Here is a 19,486-nt window from a genome sequence, read left to right as displayed (position 1 = left end):
AGCCAAAAATTCCTGCTGTTTGTATGGTTGTATGAATTTTATTTGGAATTGCACTTTTACTTTTGCCAAATTACAGCAACCAATCATAAAAGTTTTACAATTTTTTTGGATGTATTTTCTTGTTTTGTTTTTTTCCATTTTCAACGTTAAACATACAATATATGCGTTTAAAATGCTATAGCCAAAAAATAGTAGATAGTCGTTCATTATTCATACTTGTATATATATATAAATATATCATAATGCATTTTTCATGTTGTCTTCAATTTGTTTGTTTAACGCTTTTTAAATAAAAGTTTTTTGTCATTGCACGAGCGTTTCGTTTTTCAACTTCGATTCCTGGTTTTCGTATTTTTACTAAATATCTTTCTTTCAAAAATTTTCTAACAATTGCACAACTTCGCCCGCTTGATTTATACACAGATGCACAGACATACATAAAAATAGCTAAATTATATGTTATAGATATTATCGATTTGATAGGAAATCAACGGGTTACGCTTAAAATTTCCGTTAAGTAATTTTGTGTATATAAATTCAACTAATAAAAACTAGAATGACTCATTCAGAACGCTGCAAAAAGAATACAAAAATATCTGTATAAATATGTATGCCAAAAAATTGCACTAAAACGTAAAACACAAATTGTAAACATAAAAAACAAAATAATTGCTGCGAAATTTGATTAAATTGGGTTATACACTGTAAATATCCCTTCGGTCAGTGCAGCGCCGTCTTATAATATAAAACTTAACAAACAATAATTCATTTTCATAATTGGCTCGGAAATGGTTTTAAATTGGCCAGGCAACGCGGCAGGTGGAGAACGGAACCGAATTGGGGATACGGATACAGATACGGATATGGATACGGATGCAGATACGGATACGGATACCCATTATAAATTCGTATGCTTTCCATCTATTGAAACTCCAACTTGACGGCCGCTGGCAAACAGATGATGAAGAGAAACTTAAATGCTGCATATAGACATAGTTCGTTACATAATCCTCCTACATAGCTACATTATGGAATTGTTTAGGTATTTTATCTCGTCGTCAGCTTTCGTTATTCGTTTTGAGAAATATCGTTTAAAGGAACAAGAGTCATGCCAAAGACAGCACAGAGATTGAGCTCCGGGAGTCTTTCGTTAATTCATTCATTCAATCATTATTAAAACATAATGTACATGTTGCCTCCAACTGTCGGCTCAACTCCAATCTGGATTTCATATACAATCAGAGCCTATTTACTTTCGGCTTTCCTTCTATCTTTCTTGCATTATTTTTTTGTTGTCGTTAACTTTTTCATTACTTTGCTGTTTTTTTACGTTTTTGTTTTTGGTCTGTTGATTTCGTTTAATTACAATATTATTTAGCTTCTCTCTAGACGCTTTCTGGATTGGCTTCTGCATTTGAGCTTCTCGTTATTGTAATTGTAATTTTAATTTTAATTGTAATTGTGGTTGTTGCTGCAGCTGGTCATTTGCCTAAGCTAGATCAAGTTTATATAACAGGAATGCATGACTAATATACATAGCTTTATAATATAGGTCCTACAAGTAGCTAGGATTACATACACATTAATTATACGGTATTAGTTATGGGCATTCAGGCATCTGGGCCTTGTGGAATATTTATTATGGGGGTGCGGTGGAGCAGGAGTGAGGGGAATGTTTTACCGCTTTGTGCTATCCAAAAGCCGAACAAAAAATTCATCAAAGTTTCCTCGTCGCATAAATTCTTCAAAAACTCCCCGACCGATTAAATCGAAACAAAAAACCTATCTGAACCGAATCGAATGAACTAAACTGTACTGAACTGAACTGAACTGACATACACATAATAGATCTACAATATAAAACTCGGGAAGGCGGGCAAACAAGAAACGATTCCGGCTACAGAATCCCCTGGGTACCGAGGGGTCCATGTGAATCCGGGTGTTTAGGACTTTTTCACATTGTGCTTGCTAACTAGGGCCTGCAGTTTGTGCAGCTGACTAAGTAGATTGGCATTGGTCTCCTCCAGCCCCTCCAGGCGCTTCTTGTAGTCGTGGTTTTCGGTGACCAGAATCTCGACGCGCCTCTCCAGCTGGTCCATGTACTCCTTCTTCTTGCGGCGGCTTTCCTGAGCAGAGATCTGTAAAGTTATGCAAAAAGAAAGTTAAATACGATTTCTTTTCGCCGGTTGTAAACGATGAAGCTGCACGGCGTAGTACTGCCGCTGCACCGTTTGCATGGTGGTGTGCACCTACTTTATTCTTGATTTTGCGTCGAATCTTCTTCAGCGATTTCTCCTCGGCTTTGGTTAGGGGAAGCTTCTGCGGTATCGGATAGCCTTCGGCCAGCAAAGTGCGTTTCTCCTCCTCCGTCAGCAGCAGCGTCCCAGTGGAGCCCTTCTGCAAAGATTAAACAAGTGTGCGAAGAGTTAGTGAGTGACAAATGCCTTGCTAAATCACCGCAATTACGAGCTCGAATTCGTCATGGTTTTAAAAAGAAATTGTACTTCCTATGAGTAATTTCAGCTATTTGCTACTATGTAAAGTCTTATCGTGACATTTACTGATATGTATTTAAAGTTAGGACTTTCAGTTTAACTATGATCACGAACCTAATGGATCTTCATGTAAACTATTCCTAAAATAATTGCATAAAAAAACTTACCGGCTGCGAGCTGATCAGCGGCGTGTGGATCGGCTGCCGTGTCGTGGTGGCCGTTGAGCTGGAACTTGAGCCGGATGCAGATGCGGATCCGGAGGACGAGCGCGTGATGCTGGCGGCGGTGCGGCTTACCCGTACGGATGACTCGCCGGCGGCTGGATTGGCCACGGAGATGGAAACGGTAGCGTTGGGCGACAGGGGCGCAAACAGGTGTTCCGGACTCAAGTTACCTTCGGAATCGTCGCTGGGCAGGGAGGATGGTGGCGTCAGCGGAATTCCATAGCCGTGGGCATGCGATTTGCCCGAGCTATTGCTGGTGCTCTGTTTCTCGCTCTTGATCTCCACCTTGGCCATCAGCAGATTGTCCTGGCCAAGGATCTGTTGCTGGCGTTGCTGGGACTTTATGAGGCTGTTGGTGCTGTTGCCGCAGGCGGTCAGGAGGAGGCCACCGTGCTGCAAGAGAAACACCAGACGGGAAATTTTAGAAATATTTCACATAAAATCATAAATAAACATTTCATATAATACAGATAAGCATTTTGCGAAGAGTCCTAGTTGTGCTGTGTGAACTCACCGTTGGCTCGAATAGCATTTCCGACTGCAGGTGGGCCAGGTTAAGGCTGAGCTGGTGCTGCGAGCTGCTCGCTTGAGAAGTGGGACTGGCGGGGCAGCTGGAGTCCGGCGACATGGGCTCATCCTTGATGGCCGACTCGTCGATCTCGATGTCGGAGCAAATGTCCGGCGACATGCTGCCTTCCCGCAACGACGACACCGAGGAGCTGCAGTCGTTGTCGTACAGGTGCTGAGGTAGTTGAAAGTGCTCCAGATTGGCCACCACCACGTGGCTCGAGCCGGATCCGTGGTGTGGCTGGTGCGCCTGCAGGCTGTGCAGGCCGGAGGATCGTGTCAGATCCGCGACGGAGGTGTTTAGGGCGGGATTGCTGCTCAGCCGGCTGATGGGCGTGGCGTGCGTGGGCGGGACGTGGAAGGTGAGGCACTTGGGATCGATAGTCACGCGCCCATTGGTCGCCGTCTTCGGTGAAATGGCGGGAAAGCACTCGTCGTCCATGTCTGGGGAAGCGAAGAGATGGAAGCCATTAGAGATTTCAGTCAATAAGGAGTTTAAAACGATTTGAAATTATAAGAACTTATGGGACACGTCATCCCAATCAACAGCGACAACACTGCGTATGAGTGATCACAAAATTAAAGGTGCATTCATAAAATATCTCAAACTGTGTTCTTCCATTTCATTACAACCAAACTTTTGCTTATAAGCTGCAAAATGATTTAATCTGTTTTGCTATCATAAATTTAGTTGCTTTGGCTTGCGTCAGTTTAAATCGGTTTCAGTTTCAGTTGGACTCAGTTAATTGTTAATTTTCCCAAAAATAATTAGCTCACAGCCGTATTTGCTCCATCCCCTTTTTGTCCGCAGACAATAACCAAAATCAAATAGAGCAATATGTGGGTAAATATTTTGCCCAAATATTGTGGCTTCTAACCCACATTATTATGCAAGAATTGGGCCTCTTTAGACTGTAGTTAAGCTGTAGTCTGTAACCGAGCAAACACCGTATCACTTTCCTTTGCCAGAGCACGCGTCAATTGGCCGAGTTGCACTTGTGTTTGCATTTCATATTCTGTTGTTTCAGTTTTTTATATTTTTCTGGCAAAACTTTGGCCCCCCGCCTACGTCCGTAAAACTGCTCCAACACAACTACGAGAAATTTCGTTTTATTTTATTTACACAGTTGTACAGTCGTACAGTTTCCATAAAATTACAAATAATAACAACTCGAAAAAAAGAGAAGCCCAAAACCAAGGCAGGGTAATTATACACAGTTTGCCGTCATACATACGAACAACTGATATCGCGTCAAAGTACAAAACTTCATGCACGAGTACTGCGTTAAATTGCTAAATGCTACCGCGACACTAGAAACAGAACAGAGCGGATCTGAAACTGTTTTTCAACTGTTATTCTTGTCAGCCTTGTTTTCACTGTGTACATGGCCCAAATTAACCAACTGCCAACTGTGTTGGGATTGCTATTCGGGGCTTACAGACAGACCCCTTCCAAAAACCCAGAGTTAGTGGGTCTGCGTTAGGTGCATTTTCCCGAGTTATCGGTGATCGCTCTGTTTCAATCAGCAATCCTTCAAATTGCATAGTTTCACCTTCATGTGCATTCTAGCATATGCATTGTGATGCACTAATTCTTTAATATTTTCCATTGCCCATAACCCACATATTACATCTAATTAGGGAAGTTATTTAATCCCTTTAAGGATCTCTATGGATCTTTATTAAGGGTTGCAATGGCAATTATCGACAATCGATTTGTGTAACTACGGCCCTGTTACAGGCTAACACAGTAATCTACTCCTAACCTTGACTTCCGTTCCTTTGAATGATCTTTATGATTTAAGATTATAAGATCACGTGATGGTGTTATATAAATAAGACCTGGTCAGATAGAATCTATATACATAGATGTCCTAAGGTACTCACCCTCAATCTTGGCCTGGAGGCTTTTTGGTGAATCGGGCAGGGAGTCAACGTCGCTGCTGAGGCTGTAGGAGTGCTCCGTCTTGATCGGCTGTGTGCCATTGAGCAGGGCATCCGAGATGAGCTTGTCGTTGAGTATGACGGTGGGATCTTTGACGTCCCGATCGAACAGCCAGTCGTGCATATCGTGATCGGGGCTGATTTTCAAGGATTCCTGTAACGGTGGAAAATGGGAACAACAAAAATGGTTGGCAATTAGTTAATGTACAAAAGTCATTCATAGTCGTGCTGCACAGCGATAGCACGCTTATATAATTAAAACACAAAAACTGAATGCGAAAAACAAAGGTACATCTGCTCTACCTACCTACCTACATATATACGACCTATGGCAAAATCACACGAGAATCGCACACCCAAAACGCAACGCGGCCACTCGGGCCATGCAGATAGCTCAAAAAACGAAGTATATTGTATATAAATTCTGATTTCATTTGATTTGATTTTAGAAGTACATGTATGCATATATATGTATGCACGTACATATAGCGCAGATCTCGAACGGCCCCTGCATATGGTGGCTATGCAATATATTTTTGTTGTCAATCTTATCAGAAGACATTTTACCATCGACCACGCTCGCCGATTCGGACGTTTGTACCCTTGAAATCATTTTTGTTGCGCCGGACAATCAGCAGAGGGAACGAACCATTTTGAAGTTATCAATCGTTAAGTCATTATTTTTGGGGACCCGCAAATCAGTGGTGGGAATTTTTGTAGCCTAGGTGGGGCACCAGGTATTGGCTTCTAGGTTGGGTGATGGTACTCGAACTTTATTGGGCTGCGGTAAAATGAATGCTTGGCTGGCTTAAAGAAATGGTAATTCAGCAGAAACTTAATTTTTTTGTAGCCCCGGTAACAGGTAGCTTGGTATAGAAAAACGATCTTTTGGTTCCAAACCAAAGTGATGCATTCATACGGAAGAAAATGGGAAGCTCCAAAAGATATTTAATAAAATGCATTTAACGTCAAATAGAAGATTTGGACCATGATTTAAAAGTATGTACTATGATTATTTTGCTCAGAAATTTGAAAACGAAATTAAGGAGTTATATAAGGGTGAGGATTAATCGTTATTTTCCAGAAGGACCCATCAAAAGTATTCAACGGTCATTGCCACTGGATCCATTAGAGTCGTCAATCGAGTTTTGGGGCAAGTTGTTGGCAAATGGTTGGCAAATGGTTGGCACAAATTTAAATTAAAAGTCGCGTGGAGCGAAGTGTGCAAGAGTGTAATTAATTATAATGAAGAGGGCCGGTGCTAAGTGCTTTCGATGCTGAGATGAGCGCAAAACCAACCTTGCAAATCACTCACAATCACGATCGGAGTGCAGCACAAATAAGTCAAACGAGTTGGCCGTGTGTTCTATTCTATTTGCCGCCAAAAAAACCGAAGATCCGAATGGAATGGTGAAAACAAACAGCTCCAGAACATATCTATATATGTATATATGTATGTATGTATTTATTTTGAAGCTAAAGCTAAAGCCCGCCCGATGATGTAATCCCGAATGTGCCAGATTTTCGGACTGGATTCGCTTAATTGCCGCCCGCAATCTACGGCAATAAATTGCTGACCCATTTGGAGGTGGCATTTTGTGGCAAATATGCACATGGGTAAAACTACTTACATATGTACACATCAGAGTGACTGACTGTCTGTCTTTCTGTCTGTCTGTCTGCGATAAAGAAGTGCATGTAATTACGCTTTAAAAACACATTTGTATGTAAAATCCCAGCCGAGCCCCACCTCACCAAAGTTCACATTCTAAGCCAAGCCAAGTGGAATCCAGTTTTGGCCATAAAAAAAAGGGAACGTCGCCGTCGTACGTAAAGATACATACATACGCATGTATGTAGGCAGGTACGATTCTTCCCGGTTCTTTGTGGGTCTTTGGCTAATCGAATTCTTCGGGTTCCTCCACGAAATCCACCGAACAAGGCACACACCGTGAGTCCAAACATTGATTACCGTTTGCACACGTGCATTTGAAAGAATTTGTAATGATTATGCGGCACTCGCAATTTCGAACGAGGGTGGTTAACTGGGTTTTATCCAGGCAAAAGTGGCAAGATCAACCTGTTCCTTGTCGAGAAATTTAAATGCATATCTTAAGGATGGCACCAAAATCAGCTTGATCGAATATGTATGAATATTATATTGGAAAGTATAATAATTCCAGTTCATACATCTCCAAAATACAAATTCTTATTTCTCAAGTCACATAGAATTCATAATAAATTCCAGCAGTGAGCTGTGGATCTCTAAATTTTCTATTATTGCCCATTACCTAACATACAATAAAAATTATTTTTCATGAAGCTCCCAAATCAAGGAGAGTCTTCAAAAGTACAGCAGCCCCGTGATGTGTTAATCTCGAATGTAAAAACGGCAAATTGGAAGTTTTTGCAAATGCAAGACTTTATGTTTTTCTCAAAAACCAATAGTAATTAAACACGAATTTGACATTTAGTGTTGTAGCACTGTAAATTCGAAGTAAACAGATAATTGCCAAGTAGCAGCAGTATTAGCTGATGTACCTATTTCAACTTAACAACTATAAGCCATAAATTAGCGCTGTCGTTAACGTATTTATTCGTAAATACAAGTTTTAATACCCTTTGAGGTATTTTCTTTAATATTTTATGGTGAAGTGTTAATAGCGTCTTCAGTAATTAACCAAAAATGGCAAAGGGCCAAAGAAAGTGCTGAAATAGTCGAAGTTTCTCTTGACCAAAGACCACAGTCGATGTTTACTGTAATTCGTACATTCTGAAAGCCAACGAAAGTATGGAATAACCGAGAATTAATGATCTGCCCATTATGCTAATACTCGTGGGCCGTCCCTCGCATTTTTGTATATTTCATTGGGCAGTGCATTAAAACACAAATACACAAGTGCTTTCTCCGCATTTTAGCCGTCGCCGCGCATCGGGCCAAGAATCGGCAAGCAGTATGGTTTATAGTATACAGTATATACATACATACATACATACAGTATAATGCTTAAAAGCACCGAGAAGCGTAAATAAAATCCGAGTGTGCGTGCCCAGTGTGTGGTGTGTGGTATGTGTGTGCGGTGTGTGTGTGTGTGTTTATGATGAGTTCAACGAACCTTGGGAATTGTTGAGAATTAGCAATTCTTGAAAAATGCTACCAAAACGGGCAACACAGATACACACCAACACGTACTTCCATTCGAACATACAGATACAGCATACAGATGCCCAGGCAGTCGTACAAATACAAATATATCTATGTAAGTATGTACATATGTCTGTCTGTCTGTCTGTATACAAATATGTATGTTGCCGTTGATGAAAGAAAGAAGAAAGCCAGGAGAAAAACACAACGGAAAAAGACGGCAAAAATGCTCGCAGGCATTTGCTACCTCTTTTGTTAGCGGCTGCGGATCAGGTGGGGGCATCGTGTTCCGGGGGTGGGGTAATACACTGGGGGAAAAGGCACACTGCGTTTTGCAATGGTCATCCTCGTATCTTATCTGTAGCCATGCCTACTTGGTCCGACTTCATAACTTATAAGGACAAAGCAAACCCCAATATCATAGTGCTAAGATAACCTTTGTTTATTTTCCATTCTATTTATGTCAATTTGATCGCAAATCTTATCAGTTTCAAACTAAAATCCAAATCCAGAGCATTATTATATGGAAAGCCCCAAACGAAGATCGTTTAGTGTGCCACAACGACCTTGGCAGAGAAATTTGTTAATCACAACGTAAATATTGGCATTGCTGCCTAATAGTTCAATAACTTCAGTGAAGTGTGTGATGGGATTGACTAGTATTTATTATTTATTTGTATTTTAGTGTTTCCATTTATGAACCAGCTAGAATTATATTTGATGCCTTTTTCATTCAAATAGTACAACAATTGATAGTAGCTACATAAAAATGATGTAATTTAATCATAGATGTTTACCATTTGCCTAACAATTTGGTTAGGTATGAATAAAAAGTGCTAGGTAAAGACTTTATATAAACGATCTGTGATATCCCGATCTATTATTATGCAATCCTATAGCTGGTGCAGCAATTATTGAAATATTTCTCATGGTGCACCTGTGGCACCGTTTGTTCAACGTTCCAGGTGGGTTTCTGCCTCCGTACCACCTCCGTACCGCCACTTCTCCGATTTGTGTGTTCCAATGAAAGCGCGGCACCGCCGGTGAAATGGCTAAGGGCGCCTTCTCAAGTGGAAAGCGGTGTGGTGTGGCATGTGGTGTGCGGTGTGCGGTGTGTGGTGTGTGGTGCGATGCTCGACTTGGAGCTCGAGTTGGAGCTGAAGATGGAGCTGGAGTGGCTCTTGGGCCACAAAAACCGCTTGAATGCGGCTAAGCTCGACTTGACTTGAGTTGACTTGACTTGGCCGGGCAATCGATTCGATTGCCTAACCAACGGCGGAGGAGCCTGTGTGAAATGCAGTCATTTGACCCCATTTCATTGGCGATTCACAGAAGGAAACCTGTTGCTTCGCTCGAATGTCACGTGCAGAGAATTGTTCTGCCTCGCACTCCTCTCGTCAATCGTCAATCGTCACTCGTCACTTGGGAGCCCAATCAAGCAGGCACTTTGGAAACGATTAAGGTGGAATAAAATCGAAATAGCCGCCGGAGGGGTTTTCTTTATCTTACGGCATTAAATTAGCATACACACACTACACACACACACACACATGGGTGTTGGTGTTGCCGGGTCCCCCGGTTTTTTCGTTTACCCATTATACAATCTTATTCAAATTTCCAGTCTTCGGCTCGGTCCTCCCGAAAAAAATACCAAGAAAGGGTGAAAAAAAGAGCCACAAACATACAATTTCATAAAAATAATTAAACTGGTTATAGTTTGGCTTGGTTTCTCCTCTTTCTTCTTTCTTTTTACCTCTGTGTTTTCATTGGGCTTTACTTTTGCCTTTTCTGACTTTTTTGTCTATACTTTTTTTCGATTTTGCTTTTTTTCGCTTGCTCCACAATTTGGATTGATTAAATAATGTTGCAGCAAGCGAAAACCTTTCACATTTATAAAACTGCAGCCGTGTGCGTGCGGATCATTATGTATGTATCGCTTTTTCTTTGTGTTGTGCACAGCATTTTTAGCCGAGTCTTTATTTCTTTCCAATTTTTATGCCCAGGCTGCATCATTCGGCGCTGGAGTGTTGGTAAAGTGAAAGGTGCTCCCACAATTCAAAAAGAGCAGAAACCAAAAACAAAAACCAAGCGAAAAAAATAAAACACAAAAACACGGATACTGAACTGCCTTTTAACTTGAAAAATTGCTACGGTTTCGTTTTTCGTGAGCGTGGTAAATGGTAATGGGGCTACGATGTAAATGGCCATCGTCAAATGCCTCCGCTTTTGCCTTGAAAAGAAAGTGCGAATTGGCCAGGAATTCCGCCCGAGAATACGACTTTAAATCGGCCAAATCAGAACGCGAAATGAACTCACACATTACGTATCCGCCATGTTGCAGCCTCCAATGCGAAGTAAGAGTGTCTCCCAGACGTCCATGACGTAGTGGTGGTTATAAATATAACCTAATATGTTTATAAATAGCTGGTGAAAGGGAGAATAGGGTGGGTGGGGGTGGGGGTTCATTGCGGGCTTAGCTTATCACCACCATATGTTTGTGCGCTTTTTTTGCGAGGAAAGTACGTAAGCAGCACGTCTGACGTACACATGAACAATTTGCCAAACGGAAATCACTGTGAAAGTAGCCAAAAAATGTAGTAAAATTTATATGGGGGCAAAGGCACTGCCAAAGGAGGTTGAAACCCCCACAATCTTCGGTTATCCTGATCCCCCAGAGATCGTTTATCTTTGAGTTAGTGGGTGCTCAACAGAGATCCACCAAGTCTCAGCCTTCGAGACCGTCTAATGCCTTTCACAAAATCGCCGAAGAGCGTCGAAAAGCTAAAATCGTACATCTGCATATATGCAAAGCAGACATAACCAATTTGGCAATGCGCGGATGAGTCAGAGAGCTGGGCGACCTTATTGGAGAGCCCATAATGAATTCACTTTCAAGGCTTCTCGGAAAGATAATGCATGAATGTTGAAAAATGTGCCTGTCGCCGGGTAATTACTGAATTCTAGGCCCTAACTTATGACTCTCTAATGGATTTTGGTGTAGTGAAGATTGGGGTTTCCGATGAATCCGATTAGTGCACTTAATTGGGGTTTGCCATGAATAATATCATGTTACGCAAAGCGTCTTTAAAATTTAGTGAAAACATACTTTATGACGAGTAATTCTCGTTTCTGGTTTCTTCATCATAGAAATGCTCTTAAATGTGTTGCAGAGACCATCAGCTCTAAGAACTCTCCCTTAACTTTTCCAAAGGAACCTTAAAGTCCATATGGTTACTAGAATTGCGGAATATTTAGTAGAAGAAACTGACATCTTTGAAAGGTCTTGAGGTCAAAGGGGTATATAAATTTGATGAATAATTTGTAACGTGCTAGAGCTCAAATAACTTACAGAACGTGAATGCAAATAAATTCAAGAGCTAATTTAAAGGTTCACAGTTAGTTATTTTACAGATTAATGAAATTGTTTAGGAGTAGAATTTATAATATTTCTTAGATTCAAAAATATCTTTTATGATTAATTCAAGTCTTACTATAAGATACCTATCTCGTTCACTGAATTTTACCGAATTTCTTTCACCAATCAAACTATAATCTTAAGTCCTCAAAGCTACAGTGATTATCACTTACTCGCCTAGTGCCAGATAAAATGTCCTATCAAAGGGTGGTCCTGTGGATACCCGCTCCCTAACGACTTCCTAAATGCTACTTCCAGTGCTTCTCCGCCCACAAGAAGCAACCTACTGTTGCTTCCTTGTTGCCTGTTGCCTGCTGCCTGCTGTTACACTTATCGTGTGGCACTTCATTGGCACTGGCAATATGTTGCAACGCCCACGCCCAGTTGGGGCACTGGGCCCCCCAGCCCATCCCCCCGATGAGGGAGACGCTGTAACATATTGTAAGTTGCGAGCGAGCGGGTCCATGAATAATTCACGCTCTTCGGGGCTTTGGCCACAAGTCAACTCCTTCGACATCCTGACATTGACGTCAACAAAACAAAGCGCAAACAGCTGGCCAAATGGCCCAAAGGCCGCCCACTCTTGTGGCCAAAAGAGAGAGGCGCTGCCACAACTAGAAAACCCGGTCGAAAAGAGCAAGCTAAGAGAGGGTTTTCCGTTTTCCGCGTGGACACTATGGCTATGGCCGCGCATCCTGCAACGCGCAGCGCGTGTAAATTCGCATGAATGGCCGACATGAATGGGAAACTATATATATATCTATCTATATCTGCAGAGAGAGAAAGAGAGAGTGAGTGGAGCCAGTGAGACTGGCGCACATGTAAGCCAATACTATGTGTGGGGGCACAAATTTAATTATGCGCGCTTTTTTCTGCTTCGGTTTTCTGCTCTTTCGCTGGCTCGCCATATGTTTGGACTTTTGGCATAGAAATTGTGTCGCTGGAGCGAGCTAAATTTGCAATAGCCGTCGCTGGGTTTCTTTGCATTCGCTTTGTGCTTTAACCTGTTTTGCAGATTGCAACGCTCCGGCTCATTGGAAATGTCAAAGTTAAGCAATACACAATACGTACAGCGTACGTATATACAAACAACGCGGCGTATACGCGATATACGCGATATACGAGATATACAGACGAGTGATAGACCATATTGAAAGTATCGTGCTTAGCTCGAACTAGTTATTCAAATATGCTCCCGAGAGTCAAGACTCTAAGCTCTCCAAGCTAACAAAATGCCGACACAGCCTGTTGCCAAGCACGTTTTTGTGATTTCCGTTTCTTGACGCTGGAGTTGGTAGTATTCTAGTGTGCATTTTAAGTAGCGGGCCTTGCATTGGGCCGTTAGAAAATCTCTGTCTAACCTCAACGAAATGCACATTTGCATTCGACGGCCAGGCAACAGGCCATATTCGTATATAGACCATAAAGGGTATCGAATTGGGCGAAAAGAAACTGCTAATACCATTATGCATGCCCCACGCCCCCGCCCCCGCCCGCAACACCTTTTTTATATTTTGCTTATATAAGCGAAAGTTGGCCCACAAAAAAGAATAGCTCTAGAAATGTCAGAAATATATATTTGTTGGGTTGGATTGCTTGTATCTCAATGGAAGTGGCGAAAAGTTGCTGACTTCTGGGCTTCTTGTTAATGCTGCAGTTTTTCCCTGCTTCGGTCTTTAACTCTTAACCTCTCACTTTCCGATTTGGCCAACAAAATAATTTAGGAAAGTCGCTGGTTTTCGACTTCGGTCAGCATTCTTCTCTGAAGGCGAATGCAATTTATTTTGCTCAAGGCAATCTTTTCCGGCAGTCTACTCTTTCGGCTGCGGTGCTTCTTTTTCGAGGCTACCTCTGAGACGATCTTGAAGACTTTTGGTTGAAAACACAGCTTTGTTTTCGCTTTCTTTCGAGGCACAACCCTTTCACATACTACCCTATATAAGAACGCGAGCTCTACTTGCCTATTGAGAAGATAAGCTCATTTCTAAATCCGCATTAATTAGGCATTCTGTTTCCATGTGCTGCCCTTATCAACAAAATGTGAAAATTTCAGCAGTAATTTTAGCGTTCAGCAGAAATAATTTTATATTGTATTTTCTTATCAAGGCTGGACCAGGGACCAGAATCGAAAGTCGTTAAGCTGAAACATTGATATTTATATTTGCACTGGAAATTGTTTGTTTGCCCCTTAAACTGTATTCTTCGTAAATTGAATAACCAGTTAGTCAGAGATCATCGTAAACATGATTGTTGTTGGTTTTTCCCGCGCTCGATTAATCGATTTTCACGGAATTCCCCCGATCGCGAATTTATATGTACACATGTATTTTTTTCTAAAGCTTTACAGATTCAGTTCTGCTGTGTCAACTCTTCATTTCTCATTGCTCCCAACTGATACTGATAGGCTGGGGAACCACTGCAAGATCTCTGAATGAAAAGGTAGGGGATTTCTTGATAACACCGATCGGAATCTCGGCAATGCGGGGCACGTGACATTATCGCAGCTCTCTCTCTTTGAAGACTAAAGCTAAACCCTACTGGGACTTTCCAATTTGTGGCCGATTTGAAGCCCCTTGCCAATTTAATAAAATTGATTATCGACCCGTCAAGTCATTATTTTTGGCTTTTTGTTTTGGTTTACGAAAGAACAAAAAATCCCATGGCATCATAATTATTATTTTTTTATATTTTTGTCAACCGTTTAAGTGGAAAATGGTGCGCTAAGGCTAATCAAAATTGGGCATTTCACGTCTTATCTGGGCGCAAGTTTACTTTTTTTTTTTGTTTTTTTGCTTTATTTTTTGGTTACAAAATACTGTGAGATAAGATTGTTGATATGCTTGAAAAGACTTCAGAATGATAGTTTGTTTTATTAAAATAATGCCAAAATAGCAAAACAAAAGGTTCGGATGGGATCTTTCATGGAATTTCAGCTATCTAGCCCTGGATGATTAGCTGGATCTTACCTCGATCTTGATCTCACTTCCGAGGCGTTTCGAGGGTATTAGGGCGGCGACTTCGCTCAGAAAGCGATAATTTCTTGTTATGGGCACACACAGGCATTTGAGATACTTATGAGGTAATTGAGCGCACGCCCCGGGTACGGGTACATTGTACCGCTTACGGCGGGAAAAAACAAAATGCAATGCAACAAAACCAATAGAAACTGCACGCGCATTTTCCCGGGCATTGGGCCTATTTCTGTCCCTCCGGCTACATTGTCTACAAGTCGAGTAGTCGCCGGCGCGCATTTATTATCTCCCAATAGTAATGACACTGACGAGCCATACTCTATTTGACTAGCTGCGAAGTGCAGCCGCAGCAGCAACAAGAACAACAACAGCAACAGCAGCAGCAGGCGAAAAAAAGTCATTACTTTGCATTTAGACCAGCTGATAGCAGCCTCTTATCAACTCCACATGTGTCCTCCTCCCAAGCCGTAATAGATTCTTTTCTTTTGTGCTCGCCCAGCAGAGCTTCCTCTACACAGAAAGCAAAAGTTGGGAGCGGAAATCTATGGAAAAATAGTGCACAGGGTAGCAGTGGGAGCCGAACTCGGACTCTTGTTACCTGCAATGACCAAATAGTTGACCTATCGATTGTTCAGCTTAAAGACAAATTCAGAAAAGACAATTTCACGAACTATAAACATGGAATTCATACCAATTTAACGGTGATTTATCATCAAAATTGAGTCAAAATATAATTTAGAAAAATGTAATAGTGAAGCGGACCTTTTCTCAGAAGATCACAAGTAAGAACTCAAAGCTATCAAATCAAACTGATACAATGGTAAGCATCTACCTAATTTGATTTTGATCTGTTTTTTACGGTGTACAAAAGCAAGAACAAGTGAAACGGACGGACTTGGGCTGGATGGACGGGCGGACGACATATATTCATTACTGTTTCCGCAGCGATAAGCAATAGACGACGGCATCTCCATCTATGAGTACTATGAGTACTCCGCAAATGAAGCTCAACCCGGCACTTTTAGTCATTTCATTATATTGAAACAGTTCACGATTGCCGAACGAGAAGTTCGAGTTGCGGTGGTGCGGGGTGATGGGTGATAGTGGGCGGAACTATGAGCACAAAACAACCGAAACAGAAATCGTTCGCTAATGATAAATTTCTTTTAATTTCTTGGAAAACTTCAATTATCATTATCGCGCGACAGAAAACAACTTTGTAGGACAGCGAAACTTCTAAGTTATGAACAGAAATGTTTCCTGAATGCCAGATATAGTCGCTGTTTCTTATCAAAAACCATGTAAAATGATATATTCGAACACAAAAAGTCACTAAAATTGTCTTTTCTCTCAAAACGGGCACGTAACTGCCAAGATAAAAAGCCTTGAAAGCTGCCTTTCCTTTCGGCACTAGACGGTTTGTTTGATTCGGGCGTACCGTATCTATTTGGCAAAGTTTTTTCTGTTGAGTAATGCTATTGGGTTCGGCAATCCAAGAACGTCCTCCACGAAAATGAAACCACAACTGTGATTCTGGGTGTGTTGTATATTACGGTGTCTGATGTCTGGAAGCCGGGCAGTTCGATTAGATTTTGGTTTCTTTTTTCACTATACATACATAGTGTATATTGTATAGTATGGCTCTTTTTCACATTCGAATTTTGGTGGTGCGGTGAGCGGACATTTTTATGAGGTGGCTTGGGACAGGTTTGATCATAGGCCAGTTTGTCGGCGATCGGTATTCTCTCAGGTGATCGCATACATATGAATGCAAACCACTTAATATGCAGAGAAGGTAAGGAAAACTGGCTAAATTCCGTGGGACCCTGAGATCGAAATTAGTTTCTTTATTTTCATTTTCCTTTCCTGAAATCGATCATCATACTTAGAATTCAGCTCATGAATAAGTTCACGTTTTTCTCCCCAAACTGATAAGCTTAATGTGGGTCATTAAAGTGTTTTCTTTAGATTTTTAAATGCAATTTCGTTTCGTGGAAGCACGACTCTTACATGACTTAATAATCGTATGGAAGATGTCTCTGTAGTCAAAGATCGAAGTTCAAGGAGTTCACCAAGTTGGGTGAATTAGTTGGGGCATTGCCACATAAAATTAAGTGAGCTATTATATATAAGAGCTACCTATGTACATACATATATACATTTGTATATCTCGGACAGTTTCTTATCGTTTCGTGCGACTTGGCGGCTTTAACTTTCACATATAGCCCATATCAAGCATACCTGCTGTAATAAAAGCTCTCAAGTATCAATGGTTCTGTTCTGACTGATATAATAAGGGGGTACAAGTTGCTTTTCGCGTTTTTTGTGTTTTTTTGTGTTTTTTTGTGTGCTCTGAAGTGGTAATTTAAACACTTACCGGATCTAAGTCGGAGTCCCATATATCTTTGAGGTCGCCATCGTAGAATTCCATGGTTCTTTGGGGTTGGCGCTTTTCAGATGCGCTTTAAGAACTCTTTTAGTTGGTTTTACGGTTCGGGGATGGTATGGTATGGTATGGTATGGGGTTTGGTTTGGTTTAATTCGGTTCCACTCGGTTGCAGTCACACAAATTTTTCTACTTTAACCCACTTAAGAACTGTCTTCTTATAACTTTTTAGTTTATGGTATTATACTATTATATTCATATGATTTTGCTGACTGAAAGGTGGCTCTTTCTCCGCTCTTTCTCTTTCTTTTTGCTTTTTTGCTTTTTGCTTTATACTTTATCTTCTTTATTCCTCGTGCTCTCTTCTACCTCTCTTTCTCTTTTATTTTTTACTTTACTTTTTTCCGAACGAACAGTTCTGGGTGATGACTGTTGGTTGCTTCTTTATAACACTTATTAAGGGGAAACCTGTTGCTTCCAGAGAATGTTTTCACTTGACATTGTTATAGTCTGCGTGTGTGTGTGACTTTTGCGTTTGTGTGTGTACACCGGGCATTCGTATTCGTATTGGTTGTGGTACTTGGGGTGTATCTGTGTACGGATCTAACTTGGTTTACAACTGTCGGCTGGATTTAACTTGTTGCATGCGCTTTTCTCGTCGGATTATATTTGGCGTTAACATTAATTGAATTATTAACTTTTTTCCCGATTCGGAAACGAAACACTCGATTTTCATAGAAAATAGTTATTATATGTATGTATGTTTAGAATCAACGTTAATAACCATATAATTTTAGTTTATTTGACTTTTCATTCGCTGTACTGTGTTTTGGACTCGATTACGATTTCAATTGATTTAATTGAATTTTTTTTGTGTGTTTTGTGTGTGGATGGGGCAGTAAACCGCTTTTGAAATGGCTTTGCTCGGCCCGTGTATAATAGCATTTAATATGTGTAGTTAATATCGTTAACTTTAGCAATAATATTTGTATGTTTGGATGTATGGGATGGTAGCACACAATTAGAATAAACTGTCCGTAGTGCGACTGCAGCCAAAAACGGTACTAAACTAAATGTCGGTGAAATTCTTGTGAATGCGAACGAACGAATCGAAACGTCAGCCCTCTGCCGGCGTCGCTGTCGCTGCTCTGCTGCTCTCTTTTACTCTACAACGCTCTGTCTCTCTTCCGCACGTATAGCGCTCTCTCTCTCTCCCTCTCTCTGCGTTTGCAATGCCGGCAAATTCAGAATTTAAGATAGAAAAGCTCGAACTGGAGATACTTTTTAAAATTATTTATTAAATACATTTAAACAAATTTAAAGTCTGGATATGTTTTATTAATGTTTTCTCATTTAAAATAAAAGTGAAAAATTAACATAGTAATTGTAATACAAAACCAGAAATCTAAAAGAAATTCTTGTATGCCAACCAGGACTAAGATTATTGCCTCAACATAAATCGTAATATCCTGTGTTTGTTATTGATTCGTTAATCTATGCGAAACGTTTGGGGTTGTTGCATTTGGTTCCCAAAGGTCAACTAATCGAATACCTCATGTTACATTTGCCATAGTTTAATTGAATTTATTGACTCCTTAACATGTTTGGGGTAGTTGTAACTGAAGTCTTGTATATTCCCATGGTTCTTGGCCACCAATCTACCCTTGCTACTGTGTAACATGCGGGCTAGCCGGCTTCGAATCCCAATGCGATTGTATCTGTTGCCGACTCTCTCCCGAAAACCGTGCTCGTGCTCGTGCCCGTGCTCTTAGTGAAACTTTCACGCTCTTCGGGGCCTCGAGAAGTGAATGTAAGTTGATTGTCGTAAGCCGGCTTTGACGTCGTATTGAGTTTGAGACCGGAGATCGGAGACCGGAGACCGGAGACCAGAGGCCCGAGATTTGAGATTTGAGACCCGGAGCGGCGGCATAGGAAAGGAAAACAAGTTTCTTCCGATGCCATGGGCTGCGTCGACTTCAGCGTTGCGGCAACATTTGTTAACCTGTTTTTTATTATAGATTTTGTGTTGTTGCTGCGACTATTTGATTTGGCCCGAATGCATGAAGGAGCAGGAGCAGGGGCAGGGGAAGGGGAAGGGGCAGGGAGGTGTTCCCCCCTCTGCAACCAGACCTGACTTTGGCTGCTGCCGCTTGGTAACACTCGCTCCGTTGATCTTGTCAACTTGACCAAGTTATTTGAACTATGCACATGTGCAGACCATAGAGAGTCGGTCCATTCCAACCCAGGCCAAGCCGCCGAGTCATTTGAAGGCTGTTTGCCGGAGCTGGGAGCTGGGAGCCAAGAGCTCAGCTCGGTGATCTTTGAGAGCCCATGGATA

General features: G+C 41.4%; 1 protein-coding gene across 1 annotated transcript; it reads right to left on the bottom strand.

Annotated features, from left to right (window-relative positions):
* Window positions 1-14: 14 nt before the first annotated feature.
* Window positions 15-18,204, bottom strand: LOC122615477 (cyclic AMP response element-binding protein A). The gene is made up of 6 exons (XM_043790397.1): window positions 17,140-18,204; window positions 5,174-5,384; window positions 3,234-3,730; window positions 2,663-3,112; window positions 2,254-2,397; window positions 15-2,138 (listed from the first exon to the last, which is right to left on the bottom strand). Exons 1-6 carry the CDS (start codon window positions 17,191-17,193, stop codon window positions 1,944-1,946), a joined length of 1,551 nt encoding a protein of 516 aa, XP_043646332.1. The 5' UTR covers window positions 17,194-18,204; the 3' UTR covers window positions 15-1,943.
* Between the last annotated feature and the right edge of the window lie 1,282 nt (window positions 18,205-19,486).

Source organism: Drosophila teissieri, chromosome 3L (genome assembly GCF_016746235.2).
Source record: "Drosophila teissieri strain GT53w chromosome 3L, Prin_Dtei_1.1, whole genome shotgun sequence".
In the NCBI taxonomy this organism is placed as follows: domain Eukaryota; kingdom Metazoa; phylum Arthropoda; class Insecta; order Diptera; family Drosophilidae; genus Drosophila; species Drosophila teissieri.
The sequence above is the reverse complement of the archived record's forward strand: the minus strand, read 5'-3'. Positions and strand labels throughout refer to the sequence as shown.

Excerpts from the sequence above, each read along its gene's own strand:
- LOC122615477 (XM_043790397.1), bottom strand. The coding sequence starts at position 17,193 with ATGGAATTCTACGATGGCGACCTCAAAGATATATGGGACTCCGACTTA. Across the intron at positions 3,113-3,233 it reads AAATGCTATTCGAGCCAACG|CACGGTGGCCTCCTCCTGAC; the intron begins GTGAGTTCACAC and ends TTTCTCTTGCAG. Across the intron at positions 2,398-2,662 it reads CGCTGATCAGCTCGCAGCCG|AAGGGCTCCACTGGGACGCT; the intron begins GTAAGTTTTTTT and ends TAATCTTTGCAG.